The sequence below is a fragment of the Vanellus vanellus genome (assembly GCF_965231255.1).
Source record: "Vanellus vanellus genome assembly, chromosome: 2".
NCBI classification, from domain to species: domain Eukaryota; kingdom Metazoa; phylum Chordata; class Aves; order Charadriiformes; family Charadriidae; genus Vanellus; species Vanellus vanellus.
Window position 1 is genome coordinate 104115360 of NC_138906.1, and position 12482 is coordinate 104127841.

At 40.5% G+C, this 12482-nt stretch overlaps 2 protein-coding genes across 2 annotated transcripts in view; both read right to left on the reverse strand.

Moving 5' to 3' along the window:
- Positions 1–707: 707 nt before the first annotated feature.
- On the reverse strand, positions 708–7656 carry BLOC1S4 (biogenesis of lysosomal organelles complex 1 subunit 4). The gene is made up of 5 exons (XM_082479693.1): positions 7424–7656; positions 6965–7036; positions 5845–5946; positions 4963–5097; positions 708–1622 (listed from the first exon to the last, which is right to left on the reverse strand). Exons 1-5 carry the CDS (start codon positions 7634–7636, stop codon positions 1524–1526), a joined length of 621 nt encoding a protein of 206 aa, XP_082335819.1. The 5' UTR covers positions 7637–7656; the 3' UTR covers positions 708–1523.
- Positions 7657–10656: 3000 nt separating this feature from the next.
- The window catches only part of PARD6G (par-6 family cell polarity regulator gamma), a 69134-nt gene continuing 67308 nt past the window's right edge, over positions 10657–12482 (reverse strand). Inside the window, exon 3 of the mRNA XM_082499358.1 lies at positions 10657–11684. Within this exon, the coding sequence (XP_082355484.1) occupies positions 10825–11684 (860 nt within the window). The 3' untranslated portion in view covers positions 10657–10824. The remainder of the gene's footprint in view (positions 11685–12482) is intronic.

Below are 12482 nucleotides of genomic sequence, written 5' to 3' on the forward strand. Positions count from 1 at the left end.
ATTTTCCATACAACTGTTTAACATAAATGCCTGCTTCAGAATATGTGATTTTTTTTTCTTATTAATATGAACAAATCAGCCACATAAGCTTGCCAAGATCCTTATTATTTCAATATTTTAAACTATATCATATTTAAATATAAGTGCCTTTTTGTTCCATTCAGCAGAGGGCAAAGTTGTTATTTAAGCAGTTAATTCATTTAATTAGAAAGGTGTTCTAAAGTTACTTGAAATTTTTTTTGTAATGTCAGTATTAGTGTGTTTAGGAGTATTTGGCTGTAGCCTTATGTTGTTACACTAAGTTATAGGTATTGCATTTCATTAGATTTCACTGAGGAGTGATAAGCCTTCAAGGATTATTTATGCATAAATAAAGGTACGACACCTTTTGGAAATGCAACTGTTACTGCAGTGGCATATCTAAATAGTAAAATATGTAGGTATTCATGAAAGCAAGGAGCATAGGGGGCAAGGGGGAGTCCTTCTTCAAAGTTAAATGTCTGTTCCTTTCTGTATGTTTGCATGTAATTAAATGTAATTTGCATGTAAAAGAGCAGTGGTAAAACTGTTGTTCAGTGGAATACAACAATTTGTGATTAACACCTGCTAGATATTATACAAGGCCGTATGCAAAAAGGTTCTCAGAAACAATGGTGCAGTTCAATACTGTCAGGCGAAATGCAAGACCACAACAGAGGTTAGATAGCTATTAGTTTATTGATAATATACTCACACTGCAATCAGCGCGGGGAGCCCCAGTAACTGCACGGAGGATTGAGAGGGGGAAGTGGACAGCCTGGTCAGGCATCTCATCGAGGCTCAGTCCAGGGACATCCCTGCCTCAGCTTAGATACTTTTTGACAGCAAGTTTTTTATATGCCCACCTGATTACATATCAAAAAAACACATTGCTGCAATAATTAGAAGCTCAGGTCACTGTGATGTAGGGGCAGGATGTTTGCTTTGTGAACTGGGACTAGATCATGTGTATCAAGCCAGGTCCTTGACTCCTTGCTTATCTTCCAAGTCCTCCCCTTGCAACTTGTACATCTCAATGTGGTGCATTTCTCTGTACAAAATGCAGGGACCACATTGCAAAACTCGGAGTAGATGATTTTATACAGTTTTTCTTTCACTTCAGTCCGTACATTGGGGGGGGGGAAGACATCCTTGTGGTATAGCTATTTACACTTGCAGCAGCACAGATATTTGTGTTAAAAGATTTATATATAAAAGTATGTTTCCTATTATTTCCCTATTTAAAAAAAAAAATCTAATGCAGAAGTACTCTTCCTTCCCCAATATAATCTGAAAATGTATACCGTGTTTAAGGAAGACTCAAAATAATGTACACAAACAAAAGATTACCTGAAAATACTGCCTGAAGGAAGACAATAAAAATCAGAATGGCAATATGCCATCAATAATGCTCAGAAATGCAGCTATTTTGAGGTTAGCATTTCTTTTGTTCACTTGGCTGTCTCTATTCTGGCTGATTCGTATCAATCCCAAAGCAAAAATCATCAATAAGGTGCTTCATTAAGACATGGAAAATAGTCTTCAGTCTTGAAGAGGACTGGAGGTTCATAGAGGGTCTGTTGTTGTCGTGAGGAAGACGATTTCTGCAAATTAGATAAGTTTATTTTTCGCCTTCTTAAAAAAGCAAGTTTTAAAACAAAGCCTACAGAGCTAAAATGCAAAACAAGAAAAGTTTTAAAGGTGTATCTCCTTAGTCAGCCAAATTTTTAATCATAGCTCAGATGGGTCTGGCGTATTCTTTATGTTAGCGAAGAAAAGCAGCCTTTGACCTTTGTCACACTATCACCTGAACAGATGCAGTCCTGGAAAACATCAGATGTGCCAGCTTTGCAGGAGCCAAATGGGTAATCTTTTCCAGCCAATGGTATAGTCATTGTAACCTTCACCCTTCCAAAGCCATATACCTTTACCTTTCCCGCTCCAGCCTCTGCGTTCTCCTCAGCCACTTCCTTTGAGTTAACCCCAGCCTGTGTTCTCATTTACTTAGTTAGAAAACTCTTCATATGGAAACACATCTAGCAAATGTTTCTTTCAAGAAGGCTGCTGCTCCTGCTAAGCTTCTTCATCAAGTATATGTTAGAATATATGTACTATGACATACCGTTAAAAATAATACAGTAGTGAATTGGAAAAGACCTGTTACACTGTTTTTCAGGAAAAGCATACACATTTCTTTTAAATGTTAACTGTACTTTGCTTTGCTATACCAACTGGCTCATTTAAAGAGGCAACAGCAAGGGCCACTACTGGCTATTGTGTCACCTTCCTGCATGTAAGTAATGCTGCACCGCAACACACACCCAGTGTATGTTCTCAGTATATGGTCTTAAACAGAAGGCTTGAAATCAAGACTTCATTCCTTAAAAACTCTTTTCAATTCATGAGAAGATTCTGATGAACTATTTTGCAGAGTTCTCAGTGAGTTTGTCTGCAGAGTTCTTCAGGTACTTTTCTGCCTGTCCTGGATGAGGAATTTAAGAGTCTTCACCAATAATAAAGTGAAAAGCATACCAAATATCATTAATATACTTGGAATGCTTTTACAGTACAAAAATAAGGATGCTATTAAGCCTACTTACAAAACAGCTAAGTGGAATTTTTCCAATATTCAGTTGAGCTGTATATTTGTACTCCATATGAAATCTCATGTTATATACAACATCACTGATTTATGACATTTAACTTTACGATACCATTAATTTCTCTGAAATAAGTTCGTTTTGCCATTCAAGTTGTAATGAAATAAAAAAATATAAACAAAGATCGGATCTATAAATAGTGGGTATTATCAATGTTCTCTATTTCCGAAATTTTGCCAATTGTAAAACCAGTCTTTGAAATCAAATTTCTGGTTTTGAAAATTATTTCCTATCCTATACTACACTGTGAGAAAACACCTTGCAAGCAAGGGAAAACTAAGGTTGCAGGTCTTCTGCAACTCATGACACTGATTTAAGAGGCACTATATTTGCATTTGTGCAAGAAGGGGATAATTTCACTCCAGTGAGGATGCCCTGCCCAGAGGCAGGGACAGTACCCACAGTTGCCTAAGTACACATTTATTAATAGTTATTTTTGCAGCTGCTTAGCAAACATTTTAGTCTACACTATCCTTCATGATATTAGAAGTCTTCCAGGCTGTGTAAAGTACACTACTGTTATTCACAAGGGAAGAATTTGGGGCAAAACCTGAAAGGGAGATTACAAATCTACAGCTTGAGAAATACAAAATATATCCTTTGTGTGAAGGAATGGATACATTTAAACGGGAAAAAAGTGAGGGGACTTGACTAAAATAAAATTGTAGCAAGAAAACATGAACCACAGCTACAGTGAAAATCATGACATAAGTACAGCCTTCTTTTCCAAAGGACTGATATATTGAGCGAGCTAGTCATGTCAGACATGAGGAGAAATGTCTTTAGGCATTTTCATTCAGACATGCCTGTGTTTACTAGTGAAAATAAATCTTTTACTATGCAATACTCAGTACCACCGCAGAACAGAGATCTGTCTTTTAGTTAATCAATTAATACCAGTATTTTCTGAGGTCTGGTTTTATTGCTATCCATACTCAAACCAAGAAACCACTGGACATGCCAGATTCAGCTTGCTGACAATTTCAAAGACTTTCTACCTTATTAATTGTGGAAAAACTGCTAAGCTGACAAAGTGTTCCCATGCAACACTAAAAAGGCACTTTCTTAAAACTTTCAAATTTTTCAAATGAAGATTATAATTCTGTGGTTGACAACTGGTTTTAGCAATGAAATCAAAAATCCTGTTCCATATTCAAGGCAAGTGCTGCAGTTGTTTGATTTTGTAATTGGCCCATAAATAGCAGCTTTGTGTTTAAAAGAAAAAAAATTACACCACTCTAAACTTAAACACCAAAGAAGATGAAGGAATGAGAAGATAACTAACTTAAAGACAGCATGAAAATAGCAGTGAAAAACAGATTTCCTGAACTGAGTCTTACCAAGACAACGCGTATTCTTTTTACATCTATTTGTCTCTGTTGCAACACATGCTTGCGATACGTAGGAACACAACTACCTCAAACAGCCACAAGCACCTTCCTTTTCCTCTCTGCAAACCTACTTAATTTCAGCATTCTCACCAGTACTTGAGCTAGTACAGGATGCATATAGGAAAAGATGAAGAAAAGAATCTGGGAGCTGACAAGATGCAAGGAGGAGTACTTATAAATGGTGTATTGACAAGTAATGCCAAGAAGCAACAGGCGTACAAAAGATTTTGTTGTATTTTTTAAACCAGGTGATTTTAAAACTAGGGCATAGTGCCAGTTTAAGGCTAGATCAGGTATCTCTTTCGAACATACTAGAGAGAGCACTTCAAGTCTTTTGTAGAGAAAACAGTTCACATGTAGTAACAAGGAAAGATAGAGAAAAACACATCCTTAGAACGCTTAACAAGGTGCTTACGTGATTACTGAACTGTGTGGATTGAGTATAGGCAGAACCTTTATTTTAAAAAATATTGTGCAGTGCAGCTTTAATTTCCTTTTTTTGGTAACCTTTCTGCAGCGATATTATTAATGCAGTATGATCATTTAACAGTGTTGTCAGTACAGGCTCTTCCTACTTGCTTTGCATACCATCAGACATCAGGGATGCTTTAATATGAAGGCTTGTGCATGATGTGCTTGTTTCTGCCCTTCACGTTCCCTTCTTCATGTATTTAACCTTATTTTGGAAAGTTACACAAATCCTTGTAAGAATTTGTGGCTTTTAAGTTTGGGTGTTGTTTTTTTTTTTATTAAGTTTGAGAACTTTGCAAAAATCCTAATACAGTATATAAAAGTTTTCAGATATATGTGTAGCAAACAACTTATTATTTTAATCATCCACTCTGGTAAGCAGAGCAACTAAGCTGGTCACATGCTAACAAAAGCTTACTTACATTAAGGAAGGATGGCATGCTGATTGTGTGCAAGATTTTCTTGAATGTGCTTGGAAAAGCCCCAAGGTCTGTTTCCGCCTTTATGACTCGTTCTTCCAGTCCAGCTACGCTGTTTCCAATCATCTTCACAAAAGCCTATTGTGAAAAAAAAAAATCCCAAATAAATCCAACCTTTTCACTAACAAATTAAAACAGGATGATGTATTTCATGACTGTGGTGAAAGTTCCATTACTTAAATGAGAAGGAGTCAAAAACTCCAGGCTCTATTTCCCTACCACCTCTAACAAATCCATTTTATTGCTAAAAATTGCTTGAGGTACTTAAAAGACTGCAAAACCAGGTTAAATCTAATAAAACAATCAGTCTTCCTTCTGGTTATTTGAAAGGAAAATAGGAGTTTAGAATTCTTAGAATTTAGACTTCTATCTGCCTTTTTTCTAAAAGTGGGACCAAGGATCTGAATTACAGTTTTGGAGCTTTACCAGGGATTAGACCTCTCATTCTACTAGTCTCTGAATAGCTCTCAAGACAATAACTTTGAAAGATACCATTAAAAACAAACAAAAAAAAAAAAAAGAAAAAAGTGGTACTATTACTTTCTGAAAAAAAAAAGATGGCTGCCTTGCTTCAAGCAGTAAATAAACACAATATTTTTTTTTAAAGGCATTGTTTTTGAACGCCCATAGTCTCCAAAAATTCTTAATAAATTGTGCTTGCTTCATTAACCTTGAAGTATTGAGCCAAGATTGGACAAGGAGAGCAAAACGGATCTGAATGCACACCATGTGCACGCAGGTGCACCAGATGTACTATTACAGCACATTATTGATTCTTCCCCCTGCTGAGAAACAGAATACACCTAGAAGATATCAAATACATACCTCTAGTTTGTCGATCTTCCTGTATATCTGTCTCATTTCTGTAGCTTTTGTGTAAATTTGAGGTATACTTTCATTGACAACTTGAGAGGAATCACTTCGAATCTAAAATGATTCAAAGAAATAATACGAAAGCCAATGAATAAAACAAAACGCTAAGTAGTAGATTTTATTCTGGAAACTAGAACTGTGCTCCAATTAACAGGTTAAAACTCATAGTTTAAGAATACTAGATTAGTGTTAGTATAAAAAAAATACTAGATTAAAAGTAATAAGCCAGCTTCTTTGTACAGTTTAGTAAGTGCCTTTGAATAAAATTTATTTTGCATAGGCAAATATTTACCTTTATAATTATATTGAAATTAGGCTGCCTCAACCTTATCAGAACTAAGAGATGGAACATTTTCCAAGACATACTAAAGAATCACATATATTAAACTAAACTTTTTGCTTAAATTTCACTACCTGTACATTTCCTCAACTTTACAAAAAAAAAAAAAAAGCCAGGCACAGAACCTTTTTTTATTATTGGTTTAAAAAAAACCCCAAATAAACAGCAAAAGTCCCCTCAGAGTAGTGCAGGAGAACCACATGTACTATGCTTTAAAGGACAGCCTGTATACCAGTGTCAGCTTATAGAAACTTTCCATTCAGTTCCCCTGTCTCCTCCCATGCGCAAATGAAAACAAAACTGCCTTTCTGATGAAAGGGTAAAAAAGGGTCTCCTAAAGGCAAATCCAGCTTTGGAGGTTTGGCAACTCTGATTAGATACTTTGATTACAAAACCCAGAAGGGACGGGTTTCGTTAAAGGAGAAGCAGAATATTGTTTTGTCCTTTTAAGCATCTAGCATTATGTCATTCAAAATTGGATTCTCTGTATGTTAAGGGCAAATATACAAGCAGAATTACGTAAATATACTCTTATATGGCTATATGGGCATATTTTGCTCCACCATGAAAGTTGAGTAGTTTTCATAAATGAGTTATCTAATTATCAAGTATGTCTTTATATTAGAACCTGTCTGCCTAGACCAAAGACTGCTTCCCATCTCGTCTTTTTAAACGAGACCATACATATTAAACTGCCTTCAAAAAACACAGCTACGTGCAAGCTGTACATACCATGTCCAGCATTCCCACAAATTCATCCACTCTGGTCAGCAAGTCTTCTAGGCTCTTGTCTAAGCTTTCTATCTACAAAACAGAAACCTTTTAAAGGTACTCGCAAACAGGCTCTCCCCAAAGAGAACCTCCGAGCGCAGACACCGGCCCGGCCAAAACCCGTTTCACGGTAAATCCCACCGCTTTCCCACGTTAAGCACAGGTGACCCCACGCACCGGTACATCCCGTCCGGCGCAGAACCACACCGAGTGCCCCCCTCCCCACTCCCTAAGGCCGCCCTCGAGCGACAGCCCCTTCCCCGTCCCACCCGCTCCTCGCCACCGCCGGGCTCCCGCTCCCGGGGAAGGGCCCGCCGCTGCTGCCGCCTATCCCCGGAGAGGGCGGCAGGCCGGGCAGTGCGGTGCGGGTGAGGAGGCCCCCGCCCGCTCCACCGCGGCGCCGGTGCCCCAACCCCTCACCTGCTCGCTGAAGAGGCTGCGGTCGGCGAGCAGGTAGGCGGAATAGGCGGCGGCGGTGGCGCCGAGCGACGCCTCCCAGGCGTCCTCATCCTCCGGCTCGCCGAGGCCGGAAGCGCTGCTGTGGCTCTGGGAGACGTTCCCGCTGTCCGCGCCGGGACAGGAGCCCGGCGGCTCAACTCCAGCCCTCTCACCCGGCTCCGCGGCCGCCGCCATGCTGCCGCCACTGGCCACCCCCTCCGCGCCTCAGCCGCCGCCGCTCACGTGAGCGGGGCGGGGCCGGCGCAGGCGCACTGCCGACAGGCGGAGCCGGGAGAGGCCCGGGCCTGCGGCCTTCCTCGGCCCCGTCGCCCCGGGAACGGGGGAAGCGACCGCTCCAGGGCCGGGACCAGGACGTATCGCTGGTGTCCGGGCACGGAGGTGCCGCCCTCGCGTCTGGCTGCTCCAGCCTCAGGCCCCGCGGGGGCCGCCGCCGCCGCCTCTCACCCGCCGCGGGACGGGCGCCCAGGTCGCCGCCTGCCCCTCGCCAGTCCCGACCCCGCGCTCGGAGAGCCGAGGACAGAAAGGTGGCTCCTTCTGCGAGCGCCTTTACGGAGGATTTGTCCTTTAAAGAAGACTAAGGCCCCTCTGGTCCCTCAGCCACCCACCTTTAGAGCCCTGTTCAGCAATTTGATCACGTACACGAAGGGGCCTCGGTGTATGAAACGCATAAAGTCGAGTCTTGCAGTCTGAAGTTCCATCTTAAAAAGACAACTAGTACAAGATGACTTCAATTACCCATACAGCGCACGCAAAAAACAGCAGCTTTATTTTTGCCCCTAGCTGATGCAAATGAGCACAAAATGTTTGCAAACTTTGAAAGTCGGGGTGCAAAGTGATGGCACAGTGTGGATGCATTGGCTTTGGAGCTACCTGCGGCTTGTAGCTTTCGCTCTGGTGTGCGAGATAAGAAACATAAGTTCTATTAGCTGAAAGAGTTTGGATATTTTGTACCAGCCGGCTTTATTTGGACAGTGACCTAGCGGTCTCCGGGCAAAGGTGTGCGGGATGGCAAGGCAGCGCTGAGCCAGAGGCACCGTGGGCTTTTCCTCAGGAGCCAGAACTACCCCCAGTCCTCAAAGCCACCAGGTCTGAAGTAAACCCTGATATAAGGAGTGTAGCAAATGACTCGGTTCCCATGGGAACCCATGGGTATAACAGTACCCTTTAGTAAAAGCAGTACTGAGAAAAAAACATTACAGAAAGAAACTCGGTATCAGAAAGAAATGGAGGAATCAAAGTCTATACTGGTAGAGAGAAAAGCATTACTAAAACGGTTACGCATCTGAAGAGTCTTCAAAACCAGGTATCTTGGTTTCCACAGGGAAGGAAGATGCTTCTACAGAAAGATGCGTTTGAGCACAGGGGAAAGGATATAGCGTAGAAGTAAGACAGTGCACATTTTATTGCAGACAGGTCACATTTTCATCAGTTAAATAAGGTAAAATGAGTAACTTCAGCCAGACAACTCCACTTATTTATAAAAGTAATCTTATTTAAGGTGTAACAATTTTCCTAATAAGATGATCTGATTGACTGAAGCACATCCAGCTATTCATTTTTTTTTACTGCCCCAATAATCAGATTTAAAAAAAAAAAATTAAAACCTTTGGTAAAGTACAAACACAGCTTTAAGACGAACAGAATCAATGTTCTTTTCTTACTGTGCCAGGAAAAATAAGTACAGTTTTATAACTGCTGTGATACCTAGAAGAGGTTTAATTATAGTAAGTGAAAGAATTTTAAAATAAACTTTTAAAGCAAATCTAAAAGAAACATACTAAGTTCAATGTCCCGAACATATTTAACAATAAGCAGAAGACTGGTTGTTCCACAGGTATTCTAAATTAGTCCACACATCATTTGTCCAGCCATTACAGATTCCAAAATGGAATGTAATTTTTTCAAACCAAAACTTCTGAATGTTCATATTCATACAATATTTAAGAAATGTCTATTCCACCATATAAAAAAGCTTTAATGTACTACAAAGTTAAAAACAAAAAGAAAATGACACAAGCTAAAAGTAGAAAAATACATTGTAAAACATTTATATTTTGTTCCTTGCACTGATCAAGATATAACAAAATATTTTAGATTAGACCACTTTCATAAATTCATGGCATTTTCAGAAGCAGACAGTTATCAACTCAACAGTCACTGGTTACCCACTAGCCAGCATCCAGTAAAGATGTCTGACCACCACAAACATCCAGTATATTGTAAGTTTCTAGAAATCCTGTGTAGACATTAAGCTTTATGATTACTAGAAGAGTCCAAAAATAATAGAACTATTCTAAGCTAGGTTTGACAGTCACTCAGCATCCCTCCCCTGTATAGCAATTAGCCAATCTTTGTAAGGAAAGACCTTGTGGATTTAGGTTGCCCCAAAGGTACAAGCAAGGACCTGTGTCAGCTCTGAGGTGAAGGGGACAGTCCTAGCACACTCTTCCATTTTTGTTGCCTTCTTGCTTGCATCCCTAAAATTCACATGAACCATGGTATTAAAAAAACAGAGATGGGGGGGGGGGGGGAATGAAAGAGAGGTATTATCTAATAAATATCGAAAAAGGATACATTTACACATAATAATGCTGAACCTAATTTTAAGCCCTTATTGTCACGTTTTTCTTTCCCCGTGCAGCACCCATCTGTGCTGCAGGCAGGCCTGCCTCTGACCAGGAGGTGGTGCTGATCTCACAGCAATAACAGCAACATCCTCCAACCTCGCCTCCTCAAGCTTTTAAAAATATATATATATATAGTTTCATTTGGAAAAGCTATTTGCAGCATCTCCCTATCGTTGTTACCACCACAGTAGGAAACTGCTACTTCTTACAGAGCTTGTCTGGATTAGACATAAGGTTGCAAATATGGTGTAAACAAGTTAGTGGAAGGTCTGTATGTAACAGTAGAAGATAGGATGGCTATTAAGAAGCACTCTCTTTAAACTGGTATTAGAAGAAAACCAGATTCCACTTCAAATAGATGTCTGTTATTATTAAAAACTAATTCATATATATGGATGTATAAATGCATCCACCCATGCATTCAAACACAAGTATGTAGCACTGTCATTGGCAGACTAAAAGACTGCTTAGATTTATACCAACTAAAACAAATTTGTGTTCTCACTTTAGGGCTGGGACATAAACCAAGTTTTACGTTCTGGCTTTCTCCTGACAAATTTTGCATTGCATGACAGTTTTATGTCTAACTCCAGATGCCACGGTTCCTAGAAAGCAACAATTTTCTGCACCCATGAGGTCTATGAGAATATCAGCTCTCTGTTTTGTGCATAACATGTTGCAAGAGTCAATTGTCTCAATTGGCACTTAAGACTGAAAGAGTTGCGGGAATTGCTACTAAAGTGTAATGACTGTTCCATCCTCCTCGATACCTCCTCTGGGGATAACCAGACTGTGTCGGGGATCAGTTTTTAAGGAACTGAGTAATTTGTGGATGTTGCCGTTGCTTTCTCGGCCAGAGTTGTTGTTGAGCACCAGGTCCCTTTGAAGTCTGTGGCTAAGGCTGCTGCCATTGATCCGAGAGAGGCTACTAGAAGTCAGGCTGTGCAGTTTGGGAATGTGCTGAGGCTCCAGACCGCCCTCGATGACAATGTCAGCCTCTTCGTCACTCTCCATTTCATCAGGGTGGAAGTTCTGCAGCACGTGGGATGTAGGCAAGCTATGGTGACTAGCAGTGCTGTCTGTAGACTGGCCAGAGCTACCAGACATCCTACTGCTTCGAATAATATTGTTCCTCTGGTTTGCTGGCTTGACCGTGATAATAAGATTATGGCTGTTGGCAATCATCATGTCTGTGACTTGGTCGAGAGTCTTTCCTGCTACTTCAATGCCATTAACTTCCAGGACTTCATCATTCACAGCAAGCAAGCCTGTGCTCTCTGCTAAGCCTCCAGGAACCATACGAGAGATGAAGATACCGGGTACTTTTTCTAGTCCATGAGGAGTAACCCTTACACTGGTGCCATCGCGAATGTAAAATCCTAAGGGTTTCTCACACCCGTGTCGATACAGCCTCACTCTCCTATGTGTTTCAGGAAGAATGTCCACATCGATTATGGAAGACACTGGTCTAAAATCATGAGGCATGCTAATGTTAATGTGGGGACGCCGGCGGAGGTTGTCATTGCGGAGTGTTACCAGAGCCTTTTTCTTCCTTGATAGTGTGTTGGTCCCAAAATTACTGTAGTCCACTTCATCTGAAAGAGAAACAGTACCAATGTATCAATCAAATGGAAAATAATTCAATCTACAGGGCATTTTCCTCTTAAATCTGGTTCAGTGAAGCCACACTCCTCATAATATGGAAAAAATCAAATTAATTCTTCTGCTTACTTTAACTGTTGTTACATCTTATGTTCATCAGCACATCACCCAGAATAAATTATTTGTTTTCAATGACTACCCATATTTCTTTCATCTTTGGAGGGCAAAAGACTTCTGATTTTCAACTCCTGTTGTCAGCTGTGCAGAATGCAATCACTTGCAGCTGCAGGCTTCAATGTAAGACCATGCTTTTAGATTGGATTGTAATTTTACACATATCTCTCAAGTGGGCAAGGAGCACATACATATTTCTAACCTAAAAGTCTGAATCAGGGAGTATTTTAATATCCAATACACAGCGTTACCTGATAGCAAACCATAGGTACAAACATGAAAGCAGAGTGTGAGAGAGTAATTGGATATGTGTTTTTAGCCTAGCCCATTTTAGTAAGGGATTTGTATGCATCTCTTAGTACAGCACTTTTCTCTTTGGAATATTTTACTTCATTTCAGCCTAATTTGACAGCAACAAAATGTGCTAGAAGTGCCAAGTACCAGAGAAGTTCTGTGTAAGCAAGCGGCCTGGTAGGAAGAGAAGCAGGTAGAAAATAACTGCTCTGCTGCTTAGTCCATACACTAAGGATCACGAAACAGACACAGACTCATGCACTCCTGCCCTTGAGAGAAAGACCCATAGGAAAGCAGCCTTTGTAGGGTCTATGGATTAAGGA